Source organism: Gobius niger (assembly GCF_951799975.1).
Source record: "Gobius niger genome assembly, chromosome: 6".
NCBI lineage: Eukaryota > Metazoa > Chordata > Actinopteri > Gobiiformes > Gobiidae > Gobius > Gobius niger.
Window position 1 is genome coordinate 38,817,835 of NC_136857.1, and position 24,269 is coordinate 38,842,103.

The 24,269-nt window shown below is 47.6% G+C and overlaps 1 protein-coding gene across 1 annotated transcript in view; it reads left to right on the forward strand.

The window, feature by feature from the left end:
* nrd1b (nardilysin b (N-arginine dibasic convertase)) overlaps positions 1-24,269 on the forward strand; it is a gene marked incomplete at both ends in the record, with an annotated part of 48,845 nt that overhangs the window by 12,190 nt on the left and 12,386 nt on the right. The window contains 19 exons of the mRNA XM_079559060.1: positions 60-117; positions 182-255; positions 328-397; positions 490-567; positions 632-752; positions 854-912; positions 1,034-1,088; positions 3,092-3,196; positions 3,673-3,796; positions 3,865-3,951; positions 12,666-12,785; positions 12,880-12,931; positions 13,239-13,389; positions 16,055-16,182; positions 16,632-16,794; positions 16,956-16,987; positions 22,067-22,205; positions 23,964-24,011; positions 24,153-24,205. Of these exons, the coding sequence (XP_079415186.1) occupies positions 60-117; positions 182-255; positions 328-397; positions 490-567; positions 632-752; positions 854-912; positions 1,034-1,088; positions 3,092-3,196; positions 3,673-3,796; positions 3,865-3,951; positions 12,666-12,785; positions 12,880-12,931; positions 13,239-13,389; positions 16,055-16,182; positions 16,632-16,794; positions 16,956-16,987; positions 22,067-22,205; positions 23,964-24,011; positions 24,153-24,205 (1,717 nt within the window). The remainder of the gene's footprint in view (positions 1-59; positions 118-181; positions 256-327; positions 398-489; positions 568-631; positions 753-853; positions 913-1,033; positions 1,089-3,091; positions 3,197-3,672; positions 3,797-3,864; positions 3,952-12,665; positions 12,786-12,879; positions 12,932-13,238; positions 13,390-16,054; positions 16,183-16,631; positions 16,795-16,955; positions 16,988-22,066; positions 22,206-23,963; positions 24,012-24,152; positions 24,206-24,269) is intronic.

Here is a 24,269-nt window from a genome sequence, read left to right on the forward strand (position 1 = left end):
TCTCGACTGTGAAAAGAGCCGTCACATCACGAGGCGTAACCAGGTGCTGTTTCCCACAGAGCCCCTGGACACGCTGGAGCGCTGGGTCAGAGAAATCTTCATTCACATCCCAAACAAGTGAGTCTCCACACATTCCAGAGCTCGGACTGTTACTGATTTATCTTCATGCTGTTTCCTTCAGTGGAGAAGCCGCCCTGGACTTCTCTCACCTCCAGGACCCCTTCGACACTCCACACTTCAGCAAACTCTACAGAGGTCAGTGCTTTCCCCAGAGCTCGTCCCTCACAGCAGCCAGAGCGTCATGTTCTGATGCTTTTGTTTCCACAGTTGTGCCGGTGAAGAAGGTGCACGCTCTGAACATCAGCTGGGCCCTGCCTCCTCAGGGGAAACACTACAGGTGAGGCCAAACCTGATCCATCTACTGCCCCCTCATGTGGGACAAAGGAATATGGTCGTGGATCTCTCTTTGTGACGTCTTCCCTGTCGCAGAGTGAAGCCGCTGAACTACATCGCGTGGCTGCTCGCACACGAAGGAGCCGGCAGCGTCCTCGCTCTGCTGAGGAGGAAGTGAGTCTCCTCTGGTCCCACCTCGCTCCCTGGTTCTCCTCAGATTCAAACCATCTGTGCGCAGGTGCTGGGCTCTGGCGCTCTTCGGGGGAAACGATGAGAGCGGTTTCGAGCAGAACGCCACCTGCTCCATCTTCTCTGTGGTCATCACTCTGTCGGAGCAGGGCCACGCCCACTTCTACCAGGTGCGCCGTGGGGATGGATGGATGGATAGTTTATTTGTCACATGTCAAAGAACAAACGCATGAGAAGAAGCTACAATAAAGTGCTGTGATGTGTTTTGCAGGTGGCTCACGTGGTTTTCCAGTACCTGAAGATGCTGCAGACCGTGGGCCCTCAGCAGAGGTGCTCCCCTCGTACACACAGACACTTTATATATATATAGTCGCATGTTTCTCTCCTCACTGTCCGTCATCATTAAACTTCCTTTTAAAGATGGTTGAACTTCTTCTCTGATCCTCCGCAGGATCTTCGAGGAGATCCAGAAAATCCAGGCCAACGAGTTCCACTATCAGGAGCAGGTACGTGACGCAGACCTTTCAGCTGATCTCAAGATCGCATTTTCTCCAGTTCAGCTTTACCCAAATCTAAAAGGTTTCAGCCTCTAGGCCAGAGTGACGCCTCATTTGAAAGACCTAGAAAACTCATTTAAACTGAACTTTTTACCTCCTTAATCTGTGAATGTGTTTTAGATGGACCAGAGGACTTCATGGGGTTAATCTGTGAATGTTTCAGATGGACCCAGAGGACTTCGTGGAGATAATCTGTGATTGTGTTTCAGGTGGACCCAGAGGACTTCATGGTGATAATCTGTGATTGTGTTTCAGATGGACCCAGAGGACTTCATGGAGATAATCTGTGATTGTGTTTCAGATGGACCCAGAGGACTTCATGGAGTTAATCTGTGATTGTGTTTCAGATGGACCAGAGGACTTCGTGGAGATAATCTGTGATTGTGTTTCAGATGGACCCAGAGGACTTCATGGAGATAATCTGTGATTGTGTTTCAGGTGGACCCAGAGGACTTCATGGTGATAATCTGTGATTGTGTTTCAGATGGACCCAGAGGACTTCATGGAGATAATCTGTGATTGTGTTTCAGATGGACCCAGAGGACTTCATGAAGATAATCTGTGATTGTGTTTCAGATGGACCCAGAGGACTTCATGAAGTTAATCTGTGATTGTGTTTCAGATGGACCCAGAGGACTTCGTGGAGTTAATCTGTGATTGTGTTTCAGATGGACCCAGAGGACTTCGTGGAGATAATCTGTGATTGTGTTTCAGGTGGACCCAGAGGACTTCATGGTGATAATCTGTGATTGTGTTTCAGATGGACCCAGAGGACTTCATGGAGATAATCTGTGATTGTGTTTCAGATGGACCCAGAGGACTTCATGGAGTTAATCTGTGATTGTGTTTCAGATGGACCAGAGGACTTCGTGGAGATAATCTGTGATTGTGTTTCAGATGGACCCAGAGGACTTCATGGAGATAATCTGTGATTGTGTTTCAGGTGGACCCAGAGGACTTCATGGAGATAATCTGTGATTGTGTTTCAGATGGACCCAGAGGACTTCATGGAGATAATCTGTGATTGTGTTTCAGGTGGACCCAGAGGACTTCATGGAGATAATCTGTGATTGTGTTTCACGTGGACCCAGAGGACTTCATGGTGATAATCTGTGATTGTGTTTCAGATGGACCCAGAGGACTTCATGGAGATAATCTGTGATTGTGTTTCAGGTGGACCCAGAGGACTTCATGGTGATAATCTGTGATTGTGTTTCAGATGGACCCAGAGGACTTCATGGAGATAATCTGTGATTGTGTTTCAGATGGACCCAGAGGACTTCATGAAGATAATCTGTGATTGTGTTTCAGATGGACCCAGAGGACTTCATGAAGTTAATCTGTGATTGTGTTTCAGATGGACCCAGAGGACTTCGTGGAGTTAATCTGTGATTGTGTTTCAGATGGACCCAGAGGACTTCGTGGAGTTAATCTGTGATTGTGTTTCAGATGGACCCAGAGGACTTCATGGAGATAATCTGTGATTGTGTTTCAGATGGACCAGAGGACTTCGTGGAGTTAATCTGTGATTGTGTTTCAGATGGACCCAGAGGACTTCATGAAGATAATCTGTGATTGTGTTTCAGATGGACCAGAGGACTTCATGAAGATAATCTGTGATTGTGTTTCAGATGGACCCAGAGGACTTCGTGGAGTTAATCTGTGATTGTGTTTCAGATGGACCCAGAGGACTTCATGAAGATAATCTGTGATTGTGTTTCAGATGGACCCAGAGGACTTCGTGGAGATAATCTGTGATTGTGTTTCAGATGGACCCAGAGGACTTCGTGGAGATAATCTGTGATTGTGTTTCAGATGGACCAGAGGACTTTGTGGAGATAATCTGTGATTGTGTTTCAGATGGACCCAGAGGACTTCATGAAGATAATCTGTGATTGTGTTTCAGATGGACCCAGAGGACTTCGTGGAGATAATCTGTGATTGTGTTTCAGATGGACCCAGAGGACTTCGTGGAGTGCGTCTGTGAGAGCATGCAGCGCTTTCCTAAAGAGGACTTTCTGACCGGAGACGCGCTGCTGTTCCAGTACGACCCACAGGTAGTGTTCACTCTTCTAGCTCTGACTAATGTCTCCAGAGGATCGTCTCCTAGACCAGGATCTAGGTCTTTGATAAATGATTACTATTGGTAGTTCAGTGATATGTTGTTGGCTGTGCTCAAACTGGGGCTGAGACCTCTTGGAGACTCGGCTCAAACCAAGAAGAAGAAGAAGAAGATCTTTATTTATATAGTGCCTTTCACAGACATGGTCACAAAGCGCTTTACATGAGACAATTGTGTCAAACCAAGCCTGGAGACTCGCCTTATCTCCAGGGGCAGCGGCAGCTCGAATCTCCGACTGGTCTCCAACTGGTCTCCAATGAGTCTTCAGGCCGTCGAGATAGGCCCTTCAGCTGTGTATTTAAAGGGCTTATATCATGCAGCTTTATGGTTTAAAATGTGCAAAAGTTCAGATTTAGTCAGGTGTGTTTGACATTTGGGGACTGTCCCTGTAAACGTGTGCGCCCCCTGCAGGTGCTGGCCTCCGCCCTGTCCCGCCTCACTCCCCTCAGGGCCAACCTCATGCTCCTCTCTGTGGAGAACGAGGGGCAGTGCCCGCTCACAGAGAAGTGGTTCGGCACCAGCTACAGCCGAGAAGGTACGGAACCAGCATTCAGAGGTTTTCTCCACAAACCAACGGTCTCCAGACTTTGCTCCTCCTCCCAGACTTTCCTCCGGAGTGGACAGAGCTCTGGGCCTCAGACTTCCAGCTGAACGCGGATCTGCACCTGCCCGGGGAGAACCATTTCATCAGTGAGAGACCAGCAACATCTGCACCGTGAAACACCAGCTACATCCACATCTGCTCCATGAAACACCAGCTACATCCACATCTGCACCATGAAACACCAGCTACATCCACATCTGCACCATGAAACACCAGCTACATCTGCACCATGAAACACCAGCTACATCCACATCTGCACCATGAAACACCAGCTACATCCACATCTGCACCATGAAACACCAGCTACATCTGCACCATGAAACACCAGCTACATCCACATCTGCACCGTAAAACACCAGCTACATCCACATCTGCACCATGAAACACCAGCTAAATCCACATCTGCACCGTGAAACACCAGCTATATCCACATCTGCACCATGAAACACCAGCTACATCCACATCTGCACCATGAAACACCAACTACATCCACATCTGCACCATGAAACACCAGCTACATCCACATCTGCACCATGAAACACCAGCTACATCCACATCTGCACCGTGAAACACCAGCTACATCCACATCTGCACCGTGAAACACCAGCTACATCCACATCTGCACCATGAAACACCAACTACATCCACATCTGCACCATGAAACACCACCTACATCCACATCTGCACCGTGAAACACCAGCTACATCCACATCTACACCATGAAACACCAACTACATCCACATCTGCACCGTGAAACACCAGCTACATCCACATCTGCACCATGAAACACCAGCTACATCCACATCTGCACCATGAAACACCATCCACATCTGCACCGTGAAACACCAACTACATCCACATCTGCACCATGAAACACCAGCTAAATCCACATCTGCACCATGAAACACCAGCTACATCTGCACCATGAAACACCAGCTACATCCACATCTGCACCATGAAACACCAGCTACATCCACATCTGCACCATGAAACACCAGCTACATCCACATGTGCACCGTAAAACACCAGCTACATCCACATCTGCACCATGAAACACCAGCTACATCCACATCTGCACCAGCTACATCCACATCTGCACCATGAAACACCAGCTACATCCACATGTGCACCGTAAAACACCAGCTACATCCACATCTGCACCATGAAACACCAACTACATCCACATCTGCACCATGAAACACCAGCTACATCCACATCTGCACCATGAAACACCAACTACATCCACATCTGCACCGTGAAACACCAGCTACATCCACATCTACACCATGAAACACCAACTACATCCACATCTGCACCGTGAAACACCAGCTACATCCACATCTGCACCATGAAACACCAGCTACATCCACATCTGCACCATGAAACACCATCCACATCTGCACCGTGAAACACCAACTACATCCACATCTGCACCATGAAACACCAGCTAAATCCACATCTGCACCATGAAACACCAGCTACATCTGCACCATGAAACACCAGCTACATCCACATCTGCACCATGAAACACCAGCTACATCCACATCTGCACCATGAAACACCAGCTACATCCACATGTGCACCGTAAAACACCAGCTACATCCACATCTGCACCATGAAACACCAGCTACATCCACATCTGCACCATGAAACACCAGCTACATCCACATCTGCACCATGAAACACCAGCTACATCCACATCTGCACCATGAAACACCAGCTACATCCACATCTGCACCGTGAAACACCATCCACATCTGCACCGTGAAACACCAGCTACATCCACATCTGCACCATGAAACACCAGCTACATCCACATGTGCACCGTAAAACACCAGCTACATCCACATCTGCACCATGAAACACCAGCTACATCCACATCTGCACCAGCTACATCCACATCTGCACCATGAAACACCAGCTACATCCACATCTGCACCAGCTACATCCACATCTGCACCGTAAAACACCAGCTACATCCATATCTGCACCATGAAACACCAGCTACATCCACATCTGCACCATGAAACACCAGCTACATCCACATCTGCACCAGCTACATCCACATCTGCACCATGAAACACCAGCTACATCCACATCTGCACCAGCTACATCCACATCTGCACCGTGAAACACCATCCACATCCACATCTGCACCGTGAAACACCAGCTACATCCACATCTGCACCATGAAACACCAGCTACATCCACATCTGCACCGTGAAACACCATCCACATCTGCACCGTGAAACACCAGCTACATCCACATCTGCACCGTGAAACACCAGCTACATCCACATCTGCACCATGAAACACCAGCTACATCCACATCTGCACCGTGAAACACCAGCTACATCCACATCTGCACCGTGAAACACCAGCTACATCCACATCTGCACCATGAAACACCAGCTACATCTGCACCATGAAACACCAGCTACATCCACATCTGCACCATGAAACACCAGCTACATCTGAACCATGAAACACCAGCTACATCCACATCTGCACCATGAAACACCAGCTACATCCACATCTGCACCGTGAAACACCAGCTACATCCACATCTGCACCATGAAACACCATCCACATCTGCACCATGAAACACCATCCACATCTGCACCGTGAAACACCATCCACATCTGCACCATGAAACACCAGCTACATCCACATCTGCACCATGAAACACCAGCTACATCCATATCTGCACCATGAAACACCAACTACATCCACATCTGCACCATGAAACACCAGCTACATCCACATCTGCACCATGAAACACCAGCTACATCCACATCTGCACCATGAAACACCAGCTACATCCACATCTGCACCATGAAACACCAGCTACATCAACATCTGCACCATGAAACACCAGCTACGTCCACATCTGCACCATGAAACACCAGCTACATCCACATCTGCACCATGAAACACCAGCTACATCCACATCTGCACCATGAAACACCAGCTACATCCACATCTGCACCATGAAACACCAGCTACATCCACATCTGCACCGTGAAACACCAGCTACATCCACATCTGCACCATGAAACACCAGCTACATCCACATCTGCACCATGAAACACCAGCTACATCCACATCTGCATCGTGAAACACCAGCTACATCTGCACCGTGAAGCACCAGCTACATCCACATCTGCACCATGAAACACCAGCTACATCCACATCTGCACCGTGAAACACCATCCACATCTGCACCATGAAACACCAGCTACATCCACATCTGCACCATGAAACACCATCCACATCTGCACCGTGAAACACCAGCTACATCCACATCTGCACCGTGAAACACCAGCTACATCCACATCTGCACCATGAAACACCAGCTACATCCACATCTGCACCGTGAAACACCATCCACATCTGCACCATGAAACACCAGCTACATCCACATCTGCACCATGAAACACCAGCTACATCCACATCTGCACCATGAAACACCAGCTACATCCACATCTGCACCGTGAAGCACCAGCTACATCCACATCTGCACCGTGAAACACCAGCTACATCCACATCTGCACCGTGAAACACCAGCTACATCCACATCTGCACCATGAAACACCATCCACATCTGCACCATGAAACACCAGCTACATCCACATCTGCACCATGAAACACCAGCTACATCCACATCTGCACCGTGAAACACCAGCTACATCCACATCTGCACCATGAAACACCAGCTACATCCACATCTGCACCATGAAACACCAGCTACATCCACATCTGCACCGTGAAACACCAGCTACATCCACATCTGCACCGTGAAACACCAGCTACATCCACATCTGCACCATGAAACACCAGCTACATCCACATCTGAACCATGAAACACCAGCTACATCCACATCTGCACCATGAAACACCAGCTACATCCACATCTGCACCGTGAAACACCAGCTACATCTGCACCGTGAAGCACCAGCTACATCCACATCTGCACCGTGAAACACCAGCTACATCCACATCTGCACCATGAAACACCAGCTACATCCACATCTGCACCGTGAAACACCAGCTACATCCACATCTGCACCATGAAACACCATCCACATCTGCACCATGAAACACCAGCTACATCCACATCTGCACCATGAAACACCAGTTACATCCACATCTGCACCATGAAACACCAGCTACATCCACATCTGCACCATAAAACACCAGCTACATCCACATCTGCACCATGAAACACCAGCTACATCCACATCTGCACCGTGAAACACCAGCTACATCCACATCTGCACCATGAAACACCAGTTACATCCACATCTGCACCATGAAACACCAGCTACATCCACATCTGCACCGTGAAACACCATCCACATCTGCACCATGAAACACCAGCTACATCCACATCTGCACCATGAAACACCAGCTACATCCACATCTGCACCGTGAAACACCAGCTACATCCACATCTGCACCGTGAAACACCAGCTACATCCACATCTGCACCGTGAAACACCAGCTACATCCACATCTGCACCATGAAACACCAGCTACATCCACATCTGCACCGTGAAACACCAACTACATCCACATCTACACCATGAAACACCAGCTACATCCACATCTGCACCGTGAAACACCATCCACATCTGCACCATGAAACACCAGCTACATCCACATCTGCACCGTGAAACACCAGCTACATCCACATCTGCACCATGAAACACCAGCTACATCCACATCTGCACCGTGAAACACCAGCTACATCCACATCTGCACCATGAAACACCAGCTACATCCACATCTACACCGTGAAACACCAGCTACATCCACATCTGCACCGTGAAACACCAGCTACATCCACATCTGCACCATGAAACACCAGCTACATCCACATCTGCACCGTGAAACACCAGCTACATCCACATCTGCACCGTGAAACACCAGCTACATCCACATCTGCACCATGAAACACCAGCTACATCCACATCTACACCATGAAACACCAGCTACATCCACATCTGCACCGTGAAACACCATCCACATTTGCACCGTGAAACACCAACTACATCCACATCTGCACCGTGAAACACCATCCACATCTGCACCGTGAAACACCAACTACATCCACATCTGCACCATGAAACACCAGCTACATCCACATCTGCACCATGAAACACCAGCTACATCCACATCTGCACCGTGAAACACCAGCTACATCCACATCTGCACCGTGAAACACCAGCTACATCCACATCTGCACCATGAAACACCAGCTACATCCACATCTACACCATGAAACACCAGCTACATCCACATCTGCACCGTGAAACACCATCCACATTTGCACCGTGAAACACCAACTACATCCACATCTGCACCGTGAAACACCATCCACAGCTGCACCGTGAAACACCAGCTACATCCACATCTACACCGTGAAACACCATCCACATCTGCACCGTGAAACACCAGCTACATCCACATCTGCACCGTGAAACACCAACTACATCCACATCTGCACCGTGAAACACCAGCTACATCCACATCTGCACCATGAAACACCAGCTACATCCACATCTGCACCATGAAACACCAGCTACATCCACATCTGCACCATGAAACACCAGCTACATCCACATCTGCTCCATGAAACACCAGCTACATCCACATCTGCACCGTGAAACACCATCCACATCTGCACCGTGAAACACCAGCTACATCCACATCTGCACCGTGAAACACCAGCTACATCCACATCTGCACCATGAAACACCAGCTACATCCACATCTGCACCGTGAAACACCAGCTACATCCACATCTGCACCATGAAACACCAGCTACATCCACATCTGCACCGTGAAACACCAGCTACATCCACATCTGCACCGTGAAACACCAGCTACATCCACATCTGCACCATGAAACACCAGCTACATCTGCACCATGAAACACCAGCTACATCCACATCTACACCATGAAACACCATCCACATCTGCACCGTGAAACACCAGCTACATCCACATCTGCACCATGAAACACCAGCTACATCCACATCTGCACCATGAAACACCAGCTACATCCACATCTGCACCGTGAAACACCAGCTACATCCACATCTGCACCATGAAACACCAGCTACATCCACATCTGCACCATGAAACACCAGCTACATCCACATCTGCTCCATGAAACACCAGCTACATCCACATCTGCACCATGAAACACCAGCTACATCCACATCTGCACCATGAAACACCAGCTACATCCACATCTACACCATGAAACACCATCCACATCTGCACCGTGAAACACCAGCTACATCCACATCTGCACCATGAAACACCAGCTACATCCACATCTGCACCATGAAACACCAGCTACATCCACATCTGCTCCATGAAACACCAGCTACATCCACATCTGCACCGTGAAACACCAGCAACATCTGCACCATGAAACACCAACTACATCTGCACCATGAAACACCAGCTACATCCACATCTGCACCATGAAACACCAGCTACATCCACATCTGCACCATGAAACACCAGCTACATCTGCTCCATGAAACACCAGCTACATCCACATCTGCACCGTGAAACACCAGCTACATCCACATCTGCTCCATGAAACACCAGCTACATCCACATCTGCACCGTGAAACACCAGCTACATCCACATCTGCATCATGAAACACCAGCTACATCCACATCCGCACCGTGAAACACCAGCTACATCCACATCTGCTTCATGAAACACCAGCTACATCCACATCTGCACCGTGAAACACCAGCTACATCCACATCTGCACCATGAAACACCAGCTACATCCACATCTGCACCATGAAACACCAGCTACATCCACATCTGCACCATGAAACACCAGCTACATCTGCACCGTGAAACACCAGCTACATCCACATCTGCACCATGAAACACCAGCTACATCTGCTCCATGAAACACCAGCTACATCCACATCTGCACCGTGAAACACCAGCTACATCCACATCTGCTCCATGAAACACCAGCTACATCCACATCTGCACCGTGAAACACCAGCTACATCCACATCTGCACCATGAAACACCAGCTACATCCACATCTGCACCGTGAAACACCAGCTACATCCACATCTGCACCATGAAACACCAGCTACATCCACATCTGCATCATGAAACACCAGCTACATCCACATCTGCACCATGAAACACCAGCTACATCCACATCTGCACCGTGAAACACCAGCTACATCCACATCTGCACCATGAAACACCAGCTACATCCACATCTGCTCCATGAAACACCAGCTACATCCACATCTGCACCATGAAACACCAGCTACATCCACATCTGCACCGTGAAACACCAGCTACATCCACATCTGCACCATGAAACACCAGCTACATCCACATCTGCACCATGAAACACCAGCTACATCCACATCTGCACCATGAAACACCAGCTACATCCACATCTGCACCGTGAAACACCAGCTACATCTACATCTGCACCATGAAACACCAGCTACATCCACATCTGCACCATGAAACACCAGCTACATCCACATCTGCACCATGAAACACCATCCACATCTGCACCATGAAACACCATCCACATCTGCACCATGAAACACCATCCACATCTGCACCATGAAACACCATCCACATCTGCTCCATGAAACACCAGCTACATCCACATCTGCACCATGAAACACCATCCACATCTGCTCCATGAAACACCAACTACATCCACATCTGCACCATGAAACACCATCCACATCTGCTCCATGAAACACCAGCTACATCCACATCTGCACCGTGAAACACCAGCTACATCCACATCTGCACCATGAAACACCATCCACATCTGCACCATGAAACACCAGCTACATCCACATCTGCACCATGAAACACCATCCACATCTGCTCCATGAAACACCAGCTACATCCACATCTGCACCGTGAAACACCAGCTACATCCACATCTGCACCATAAAACACCAGCTACATCCACATCTGCACCATGAAACACCAGCTACATCCACATCTGCACCGTGAAACACCAGCTACATCCACATCTGCACCGTGAAACACCATCCACATCTGCACCATGAAACACCAGCTACATCCACATCTGCACCGTGAAACACCAGCTACATCCACATCTACACCATGAAACACCAGCTACATCCACATCTGCACCATGAAACACCAGCTACATCCACATCTGCACCATGAAACACCAGCTACATCCACATCTGCACCATGAAACACCAGCTACATCCACATCTGCACCGTGAAACACCAGCTACATCCACATCTGCACCATGAAACACCAGCTACATCCACATCTGCACCATGAAACACCAGCTACATCCACATCTGCACCGTGAAACACCATCCACATCTGCACCGTGAAACACCAGCTACATCCACATCTGCACCGTGAAACACCAGCTACATCCACATCTGCACCATGAAACACCAGCTACATCCACATCTGCACCATGAAACACCAGCTACATCCACATCTGCACCATGAAACACCAGCTACATCCACATCTGCACCATGAAACACCAGCTACATCCACATCTGCACCGTGAAACACCATCCACATCTGCACCGTGAAACACCAGCTACATCCACATCTGCACCATGAAACACCAGCTACATCCACATCTGCACCGTGAAACACCATCCACATCTGCACCGTGAAACACCAGCTACATCCACATCTGCACCATGAAACACCAGCTACATCCACATTATTGTTCCTGACTGTGATCCCAGCTAAAGCGTGTGCGTTTCAGCCACAGACTTCAGCCTGAGGACCGCCGACTGTCCCGACTCCAAGTTCCCCGTGCGCATCGAGGCGAGCGAGCGAGGAGCGCTGTGGTACAAGAAGGACACCACCTTCAGCATCCCCAAAGGTCTCTCCTCATCAGGGTTTCTACAGACACATGTTGAGCTTTGAACCAACAAAGACGCTTTCATACAGATGTTTTTGTGTGTCCTGTGTTTCAGCTCACATCCGCTTCCACCTGATCTCTCCGATCATCCAGAGGAGCCCGGAAACGTGAGTCCACACAGTCCCGGTCCAGTCCCCGTCCAGTCCTGGTTCAGTCCCGGTCCAGTCCCGGTCCAATCCCGGTTCAGTCCTGGTCCAGTCCCGGTCCAGTCCCGGTCCAGTCCCGGTCCAGTCCTGGTCCAGTCCCGGTCCAGTCCCGGTCCAGTCCTGGTTCAGTCCTGGTCCAGTCCTGGTTCAGTCCTGGTTCAGTCCCGGTCCAGTCCTGGTCCAGTCCCGGTCCAGTCCCGGTCCAGTCCTGGTCCAGTCCCGGTCCAGTCCCGGTCCAGTCCTGATCAGTGCTGTTTTCTCTCCGCAGGCTGGTGCTGTTCGACCTGTTTGTGAACATCCTGGCCCATAACCTGTCGGCGCCTGCGTACGAGGCCGACGTGGCTCAGCTGTCGTACAGGCTGGTGGCGGAGCAGCACGGCCTGGTGATCCTCCTGGAGGGCTTCAACCACAAACTGCCTGTGAGTGGCAAACATAGGAGAATGTGTGGGGATATATTTGGTTTCAGAGGGGCCTGAGGGACATGGAATACTGTGGACGCTCATGCAGTGAGTGGGGAAAGTCTACACCCCCCACACGTTCCCCACATGTTGTTATGTTACTGTGTCATTCCACTATTTTCCTCTTCAATCTACACACAATTCCCCCGTAATGACCAAGTGAAATACGTTTTTTTAGAAAGTATTTATTCTTGAATTGTAAATTGTCCTTGAGCCGGTCAGATCAGACGAGAGATCAGGCCTGTCCTGCACCGGCCGGCCCACAACAGAGACTGCGTAATGTTCTGACGTTCAGATCATTATTTAGAATTTAATAACATTACTCCTGCACCACCTTTTCTCCCCCCCTCCGTTGGGCTTCTGGGATATAACATTACTCATTCTCCTCACATCATATTTACCAGTATAAGTGAAAAGAGTGTATTGTCACTCCCTCCAGGACCCACAGAACCTCAGGGCTCTAGTTTCTATATGTTTTACACAAATGTCTGTGAAGAAGTGCATGCTGGGAGTTGTCAGGTGACTGGTGTCTGTGTAACACCTGTGTCTGTGTAACACCTGTGTCTGTGTAACATCTGTGTAACACCTGTGTCTGTGTAACACCTGTGTAACACCTGTGTCTGTGTAACGCCTGTGTAACACCTGTGTCTGTGTAACGCCTGTGTAACACCTGTGTCTGTGTAACATCTGTGTAACACCTGTGTCTGTGTAACATCTGTGTAACACCTGTGTCTGTGTAACACCTGTGTAACACCTGTGTCTGTGTAACGCCTGTGTAACACCTGTGTCTGTGTAACGCCTGTGTAACACCTGTGTCTGTGTAACATCTGTGTAACACCTGTGTCTGTGTAACATCTGTGTAACACCTGTGTCTGTGTAACACCTGTGTAACACCTGTGTCTGTGTAACGCCTGTGTAACACCTGTGTCTGTGTAACACCTGTGTAACACCTGTGTCTGTGTAACGCCTGTGTAACACCTGTGTCTGTGTAACGCCTGTGTAACACCTGTGTAACACCTGTGTCTGTGTAACATCTGTGTAACACCTGTGTCTGTGTAACACCTGTGTAACACCTGTGTCTGTGTAACACCTGTGTAACACCTGTGTCTGTGTAACATCTGTGTAACACCTGTGTCTGTGTCACGCCTGTGTAACACCTGTGTCTGTGTAACACCTGTGTCTGTGTAACACCTGTGTAACACCTGTGTCTGTGTAACATCTGTGTAACACCTGTGTCTGTGTAACACCTGTGTAACACCTGTGTCTGTGTAACACCTGTGTCTGTGTAACATCTGTGTAACACCTGTGTCTGTGTAACATCTGTGTAACACCTGTGTCTGTGTAACACCTGTGTCTGTGTAACACCTGTGTAACACCTGTGTCTGTGTAACATCTGTGTAACACCTGTGTCTGTGTAACACCTGTGTCTGTGTAACATCTGTGTAACACCTGTGTCTGTGTAACATCTGTGTAACACCTGTGTCTGTGTAACACCTGTGTAACACCTGTGTCTGTGTAACACCTGTGTAACACCTGTGTCTGTGTAACATCTGTGTAACACCTGTGTCTGTGTAACGCCTGTGTAACACCTGTGTCTGTGTAACATCTGTGTAACACCTGTGTCTGTGTAACATCTGTGTAACACCTGTGTCTGTGTAACACCTGTGTAACACCTGTGTCTGTGTAACACCTGTGTAACACCTGTGTCTGTGTAACATCTGTGTAACACCTGTGTCTGTGTAACACCTGTGTAACACCTGTGTCTGTGTAACACCTGTGTAACACCTGTGTCTGTGTAACGCCTGTGTAACACCTGTGTCTGTGTAACGCCTGTGTAACACCTGTGTCTGTGTAACGCCTGTGTAACACCTGTGTCTGTGTAACACCTGTGTAACACCTGTGTCTGTGTAACACCTGTGTAACACCTGTGTCTGTGTAACATCTGTGTAACACCTGTGTCTGTGTAACACCTGTGTAACACCTGTGTCTGTGTAACACCTGTGTAACACCTGTGTCTGTGTAACACCTGTGTAACACCTGTGTCTGTGTAACATCTGTGTAACACCTGTGTCTGTGTAACACCTGTGTAACACCTGTGTCTGTGTAACACCTGTGTAACACCTGTGTCTGTGTAACGCCTGTGTAACACCTGTGTCTGTGTAACACCTGTGTCACGCCTGTGTAACACCTGTGTCTGTGTAACACCTGTGTAACACCTGTGTCTGTGTAACATCTGTGTAACACCTGTGTCTGTGTAACACCTGTGTAACACCTGTGTCTGTGTAACATCTGTGTAACACCTGTGTCTGTGTAACACCTGTGTAACACCTGTGTCTGTGTAACGCCTGTGTAACACCTGTGTCTGTGTAACATCTGTGTAACACCTGTGTCTGTGTAACGCCTGTGTAACACCTGTGTCTGTGTAACGCCTGTGTAACACCTGTGTCTGTGTAACACCTGTGTAACACCTGTGTCTGTGTAACGCCTGTGTAACACCTGTGTCTGTGTAACGCCTGTGTAACACCTGTGTCTGTGTAACGCCTGTGTAACACCTGTGTCTGTGTAACGCCTGTGTAACACCTGTGTCTGTGTAACACCTGTGTAACACCTGTGTCTGTGTGTCCAGCTGCTGCTGGAGCTGATCGTGGATCACCTGTCGGACTTCAGCGCTGACCCCAGTGTGTTCAACGTTTTCTCTGAGCAGCTGAAAAAGGCTTATTTCAACATGCTCCTCAGACCAGAGCGGCTCAGCAAGTACGTGACCTCTGACCCTCTGACCCTCTGACCCTGGGGTTTCTCTAGGGATCATTTCTCTCTGTCGGTTTGATGGAGTCATAATAGATCTGCTCCGCCGTGGTGTATTATTGTGTTTAAGATCCCCTTATCATGTGTTCTTTATAACTCTATCCTCCTTCTCCTCCTCGTGTGTTCTTTATAACTCTATCCTCCTTCTCCTCCTCGTGTGTTCTTTTATAACTCTATCCTCTCCTCCTCGTGTGTTCTTTTATAACTCTGTCCTCTCCTCCTCGTGCGTTCTTTTATAACTCTATCCTCTCCTCCTCGTGTGTTCTTTTATAACTCTATCCTCCTCCTCCTCCTTGTGTGTTCTTTTATAACTCTATCCTCCTCCTCCTCGTGTGTTCTTTATAACTCTATCCTCCTCCTCCTCCTCGTGTGTTCTTTTATAACTCTGTCCTCCTCAGAGAAGTGCGTCTGCAGATCCTGGAGCCCAGCCGTTGGTCTGTGATCCACAAACTGCAGGTCCTGGTCCGAGGTCTCACTGTGGAGCGACTCGTGGACTTTGCCTCCGAGTTCAAACAGCAGCTGTTCACAGAGGGACTGGTGCAGGGCAACTTCACCGCACAGGTCACTCACTAACCAACTAACCAAACACCTGACTAGCTAACTACTGACTAGCTAACATGCGAGCCACCACACCAGCTCTGCACATGTCCCTAACGAGGCTTCAGGCTAAAGTGGTCCTGCAGGGGGCGCCTGTGTCTGACCGTGTGTTGTGTGTCCTACAGGAGTCCAGGGCGTTCCTGCAGTGCTTCATCGAGTGAGTCTTTCCCTCTTCTCTTCTGCTCTAAACGTCTGCTCTGACTGTATCTTTAACCCTGTCGTGTCTGTAGTAACGTCTGCTCTGACTGTATCTTTAACCCTGCCGTGTCTGTAGTAAAGTCTGCTCTGACTGTATCTTTAACCCTGCCGTGTCTGTAGTAAAGTCTGCTCTGACTGTATCTTTAACCCTGCCGTGTCTGTAGTAACGTCTGCTCTGACTGTATCTTTAACCCTGCCGTGTCTGTAGTAAAGTCTGCTCTGACTGTATCTTTAACTCTGCCGTGTCTGTAGTAACGTCTGCTCTGACTGTATCTTTAACCCTGCCGTGTCTGTAGTAAAGTCTGCTCTGACTGTATCTTTAACCCTGCCGTGTCTGTAGTAACGTCTGCTCTGACTGTATCTTTAACCCTGCTGTGTCTGTAGTAAAGTCTGCTCTGACTGTATCTTTAACCCTGTGTCTGTAGTAAAGTCTGCTCTGACTGTATCTTTAACCCTGCCGTGTCTGTAGTAAAGTCTGCTCTGACTGTATCTTTAACCCTGCCGTGTCTGTAGTAAAGTCTGCTCTGACTGTATCTTTAACCCTGCTGTGTCTGTAGTAAAGTCTGCTCTGACTGTATCTTTAACCCTGTGTCTGTAGTAACGTCTGCTCTGACTGTATCTTTAACCCTGTCGTGTCTGTAGTAAAGTCTGCTCTGACTGTATCTTTAACCCTGCCGTGTCTGTAGTAACGTCTGCTCTGACTGTATCTTTAACTCTGCCGTGTCTGTAGTAACGTCTGCTCTGACTGTATCTTTAACCCTGTGTCTGTAGTAACGTCTGCTCTGACTGTATCTTTAACCCTGCCGTGTCTGTAGTAACGTCTGCTCTGACTGTATCTTTAACCCTGCCGTGTCTGTAGTAACGTCTGCTCTGACTGTATCTTTAACCCTGTGTCTGTAGTAACGTCTGCTCTGACTGTATCTTTAACCCTGCCGTGTCTGTAGTAACGTCTGCTCTGACTGTATCTTTAACCCTGCCGTGTCTGTAGTAAAGTCTGCTCTGACTGTATCTTTAACTCTGCCGTGTCTGTAGTAAAGTCTGCTCTGACTGTATCTTTAACTCTGCTGTGTCTGTAGTAAAGTCTGCTCTGACTGTATCTTTAACTCTGCCGTGTCTGTAGTAACGTCTGCTCTGACTGTATCTTTAACCCTGCTGTGTCTGTAGTAAAGTCTGCTCTGACTGTATCTTTAACCCTGCCGTGTCTGTAGTAAAGTCTGCTCTGACTGTATCTTTAACCCTGCCGTGTCTGTAGTAACGTCTGCTCTGACTGTATCTTTAACCCTGCTGTGTCTGTAGTAAAGTCTGCTCTGACTGTATCTTTAACCCTGCTGTGTCTGTAGTAACGTCTGCTCTGACTGTATCTTTAACCCTGCTGTGTCTGTAGTAACGTCTGCTCTGACTGTGTCTTTAACCCTGCCGTGTCTGTAGTAAAGTCTGCTCTGACTGTATCTTTAACCCTGCTGTGTCTGTAGTAACGTCTGCTCTGACTGTATCTTTAACCCTGCCGTGTCTGTAGTAAAGTCTGCTCTGACTGTATCTTTAACCCTCCTGTGTCTGTAGTAAAGTCTGCTCTGACTGTATCTTTAACCCTGTGTCTGTAGTAACGTCTGCTCTGACTGTATCTTTAACCCTGTGTCTGTAGTAAAGTCTGCTCTGACTGTATCTTTAACCCTGTCGTGTCTGTAGTAAAGTCTGCTCTGACTGTATCTTTAACCCTGTGTCTGTAGTAACGTCTGCTCTGACTGTATCTTTAACCCTGTGTCTGTAGTAACGTCTGCTCTGACTGTATCTTTAACCCTGTGTCTGTAGTAACGTCTGCTCTGACTGTATCTTTAACCCTGCCGTGTCTGTAGTAAAGTCTGCTCTGACTGTATCTTTAACCCTGCCGTGTCTGTAGTAACGTCTGCTCTGACTGTATCTTTAACCCTGTCGTGTCTGTAGTAAAGTCTGCTCTGACTGTATCTTTAACCCTGTGTCTGTAGTAACGTCTGCTCTGACTGTATCTTTAACCCTGTGTCTGTAGTAACGTCTGCTCTGACTGTATCTTTAACCCTGTGTCTGTAGTAACGTCTGCTCTGACTGTATCTTTAACCCTGTGTCTGTAGTAAAGTCTGCTCTGACTGTATCTTTAACCCTGCTGTGTCTGTAGTAAAGTCTGCTCTGACTGTATCTTTAACCCTGCCGTGTCTGTAGTAAAGTCTGCTCTGACTGTATCTTTAACCCTGTGTCTGTAGTAACGTCTGCTCTGACTGTATCTTTAACCCTGTGTCTGTAGTAAAGTCTGCTCTGACTGTATCTTTAACCCTGCCGTGTCTGTAGTAAAGTCTGCTCTGACTGTATCTTTAACCCTGCCGTGTCTGTAGTAAAGTCTGCTCTGACTGTATCTTTAACCCTGCCGTGTCTGTAGTAACGTCTGCTCTGACTGTATCTTTAACCCTGCCGTGTCTGTAGTAACGTCTGCTCTGACTGTATCTTTAACCCTGCTGTGTCTGTAGTAAAGTCTGCTCTGACTGTATCTTTAACCCTGCCGTGTCTGTAGTAAAGTCTGCTCTGACTGTATCTTTAACCCTGCTGTGTCTGTAGTAAAGTCTGCTCTGACTGTATCTTTAACCCTGCTGTGTCTGTAGTAAAGTCTGCTCTGACTGTATCTTTAACCCTGCCGTGTCTGTAGTAAACTCTGCTCTGACTGTATCTTTAACCCTGTGTCTGTAGTAAAGTCTGCTCTGACTGTATCTTTAACCCTGCCGTGTCTGTAGTAAAGTCTGCTCTGACTGTATCTTTAACCCTGTGTCTGTAGTAACGTCTGCTCTGACTGTATCTTTAACCCTGCCGTGTCTGTAGTAACGTCTGCTCTGACTGTATCTTTAACCCTGCCGTGTCTGTAGTAACGTCTGCTCTGACTGTATCTTTAACCCTGTGTCTGTAGTAAAGTCTGCTCTGACTGTATCTTTAACCCTGCTGTGTCTGTAGTAAAGTCTGCTCTGACTGTATCTTTAACCCTGCTGTGTCTGTAGTAAAGTCTGCTCTGACTGTATCTTTAACCCTGCCGTGTCTGTAGTAAAGTCTGCTCTGACTGTATCTTTAACCCTGCTGTGTCTGTAGTAAAGTCTGCTCTGACTGTATCTTTAACCCTGTCGTGTCTGTAGTAACGTCTGCTCTGACTGTATCTTTAACCCTGCCGTGTCTGTAGTAACGTCTGCTCTGACTGTATCTTTAACCCTGCCGTGTCTGTAGTAACGTCTGCTCTGACTGTATCTTTAACCCTGCCGTGTCTGTAGTAACGTCTGCTCTGACTGTATCTTTAACCCTGCTGTGTCTGTAGTAAAGTCTGCTCTGACTGTATCTTTAACCCTGCCGTGTCTGTAGTAACGTCTGCTCTGACTGTATCTTTAACCCTGCCGTGTCTGTAGTAACGTCTGCTCTGACTGTATCTTTAACCCTGCCGTGTCTGTAGTAAAGTCTGCTCTGACTGTATCTTTAACCCTGCCGTGTCTGTAGTAAAGTCTTCTCTGACTGTATCTTTAACCCTGCCGTGTCTGTAGTAACGTCTGCTCTGAGTGTATCTTTAACCCTGCCGTGTCTGTAGTAACGTCTGCTCTGACTGTATCTTTAACTCTGCTGTGTCTGTAGTAAAGTCTGCTCTGACTGTATCTTTAACCCTGCTGTGTCTGTAGTAAAGTCTGCTCTGACTGTATCTTTAACCCTGCCGTGTCTGTAGTAAAGTCTGCTCTGACTGTATCTTTAACCCTGCTGTGTCTGTAGTAAAGTCTGCTCTGACTGTATCTTTAACTCTGCCGTGTCTGTAGTAACGTCTGCTCTGACTGTATCTTTAACCCTGCCGTGTCTGTAGTAAAGTCTGCTCTGACTGTATCTTTAACCCTGCTGTGTCTGTAGTAAAGTCTGCTCTGACTGTATCTTTAACCCTGCCGTGTCTGTAGTAACGTCTGCTCTGACTGTATCTTTAACCCTGCTGTGTCTGTAGTAAAGTCTGCTCTGACTGTATCTTTAACCCTGCCGTGTCTGTAGTAACGTCTGCTCTGACTGTATCTTTAACCCTGCCGTGTCTGTAGTAACGTCTGCTCTGACTGTATCTTTAACCCTGCCGTGTCTGTAGTAAAGTCTGCTCTGACTGTATCTTTAACCCTGCCGTGTCTGTAGTAAAGTCTGCTCTGACTGTATCTTTAACTCTGCCGTGTCTGTAGTAAAGTCTGCTCTGACTGTATCTTTAACCCTCCTGTGTCTGTAGTAAAGTCTGCTCTGACTGTATCTTTAACCCTGCTGTGTCTGTAGTAACGTCTGCTCTGACTGTATCTTTAACCCTGCCGTGTCTGTAGTAAAGTCTGCTCTGACTGTATCTTTAACTCTGCCGTGTCTGTAGTAAAGTCTGCTCTGACTGTATCTTTAACCCTCCTGTGTCTGTAGTAACGTCTGCTCTGACTGTATCTTTAACCCTGCCGTGTCTGTAGTAACGTCTGCTCTGACTGTATCTTTAACCCTGCCGTGTCTGTAGTAAAGTCTGCTCTGACTGTATCTTTAACCCTGCTGTGTCTGTAGTAAAGTCTGCTCTGACTGTATCTTTAACCCTGCTGTGTCTGTAGTAACGTCTGCTCTGACTGTATCTTTAACCCTGCCGTGTCTGTAGTAACGTCTGCTCTGACTGTATCTTTAACCCTGCTGTGTCTGTAGTAAAGTCTGCTCTGACTGTATCTTTAACCCTGCCGTGTCTGTAGTAACGTCTGCTCTGACTGTATCTTTAACCCTGCCGTGTCTGTAGTAAAGTCTGCTCTGACTGTATCTTTAACCCTCCTGTGTCTGTAGTAACGTCTGCTCTGACTGTATCTTTAACCCTGCCGTGTCTGTAGTAACGTCTGCTCTGACTGTATCTTTAACTCTGCCGTGTCTGTAGTAACGTCTGCTCTGACTGTATCTTTAACTCTGCCGTGTCTGTAGTAACGTCTGCTCTGACTGTATCTTTAACCCTGCTGTGTCTGTAGTAAAGTCTGCTCTGACTGTATCTTTAACCCTGCTGTGTCTGTAGTAAGCTGCAGTTCCAGCCGCTGCCAGCAGAGGTCCCCGTACAGTTCCGCGTGGTGGAGCTTCCGCAGAAACACCATCTATGCAAAGTGCAGTCCCTGAACCGCGGAGACCCCAACTCCGAGGTCACCGTGTACTACCAGGTCTGACCCCCAGGGGGATTCAGTCATTCAATTACACCGGCCACAATCAAGGCCTTAAATGTCATTAAAAACATTACATTTGATTCAGACTGGCATTACATCTAAACTAACTGGAACCATTTCATCAATTTCTATTTATTTATTTAATGAAAATACCAAACTGAGCAATTAGACACATTTTGTTGCTCAAAAGTTACTGTTTTGACCAATAGGAGGCGTTCACGATTTAGAATGTGATGATGTCATAATGTCAGGTGGAGGGCGGGGCCTATGCAATGTTATGGGAGAAATGCAGTTTTAGTAAGAAATCTCCAAAAGGAAAATGAACAAATGTTTTTCCTCATCAGTATTTGATCGTGAGTGGATTCACAAACCTGTGACATTATTTTCATGTCTGAAAGTCCTTTCTATTGGACAACACGCTCAAGTTTTCGCATATTGTCACCACTTTTTGATTGGACATTAGTTCATGTGTGCTAGGGATGCACCGAAACCACTTTTTCTAAAACCGATACGAGTACGAGTACTTTGATTTAAGTACTCGCCGATACCGAATACCGATACGAGTACTTTGATTTAAGTACTCGCCGATGCCGAATACCGATACGAGTACTTGGATTTAAGTATTCGCCGATGCCGAATACCGATACGAGTACAAGGCATTTTCTTCAACATTCTTACTTTTTTCACAGCAGATTGGGTTGTAAGTCATTCATTGACTCATGTACATTTCCTGTGTCGGCGACACATTTAAGAGCAGTTATATTAGAATTGTGCTGATGCCATTTATTAATTTATTTTTATTTTCATTCAATATAATTTTTAATTTTTATGTCTCTGTCCATCATAGACAGAAAAGCCCATGTCCTAAAGCTCCCAATGCCTGAGCTTTATTCATTTATGTATTTTTATTTAACAATAGTATTGAGATGTTCCTTAAATGGTCTCTTTTCATCTTTACTTCAGCTCCTGTAGATTTTCTCGTGTGTTTGTAGTAACTTAGCGAGAAGCTACAGCGTTTTCATTGTTCTGCTGCAGCTCATTTTCCCTCAATATAAACATGCTGTATGTCTTTCATTTGGATTTTCTGAGGACTTTGTAGTCGCTGGGTTAGTTTTTCAGATGAATAAACCCCTGGGCATAAAACGGCGTCAGAATGGCCAAAACTGTTAGCCGCGAGTTAGCATCGTTAGCCTGTATGTTGTAAACACTGCAGACGCTGCAGCGAGTTAGCATCGTTAGCCTGTATGTTGTAAACTCTGCAGACGCTGCAGCGAGTTAGCATCGTTAGCCTGTATGTTGTAAACACTGCAGCTCTAACAACATTAAGCTCTGGTTAAATCCAGCTCAGACTCTGGTTTAGAGAGCGCAGTCTGTGATAAAGTCAGCTCTATGTGGATTATTGGATTTACACTAAACTATTCTCCAAATGGTATCGGGACCTCATGAATGAGTGCGAGTATGAGTGCAAGCATGTGGTATCGGCCCGATACCCGATACCGGTATTGGTGTCGGTGCATCCCTAATTTGTGCTGACAGAGGAGATAATGAAGTTTGTGACAATTTTTGTTTCCTGTGGATTTCTCCAGTAATGACAAATCCATAGACCACTGAGATAAACACCTGCAGCGTCTCAGGGAATGTTTGTTTGTAAAGATTACAGTTATAATGGATATTTCCTCCAATTGTAATGTTTTTATCACCTTTATATTGTCCTCAGATTAAAGGTCTAATGCCATCCTTTGTGTCTTGTTGCAGTCGGGTCTGAGGAGCCTGAGGGAGCACGCTCTGATGGAGCTGATGGTGGTGAGTCCAGTAACATGAACCGTTGTCTCTGTTTCTAATGTGCGACAAACACTCATCCGTCGTCGTCACAGCGACACGGGCCCGTTAGCCCCGCCCACTGTCCACAGCGCTCTAAACTCTAAACTCTTCCTCCTGCTGCAGAGCCACATGGAGGAGCCCTGCTTCGACTTCCTGCGCACCAAAGAGACTCTGGGGTCAGTGCTTTACATCCTTCTCAGTGTCTGACCTCAGTGTCTGACCTCTGACCTCTGCGTCTGA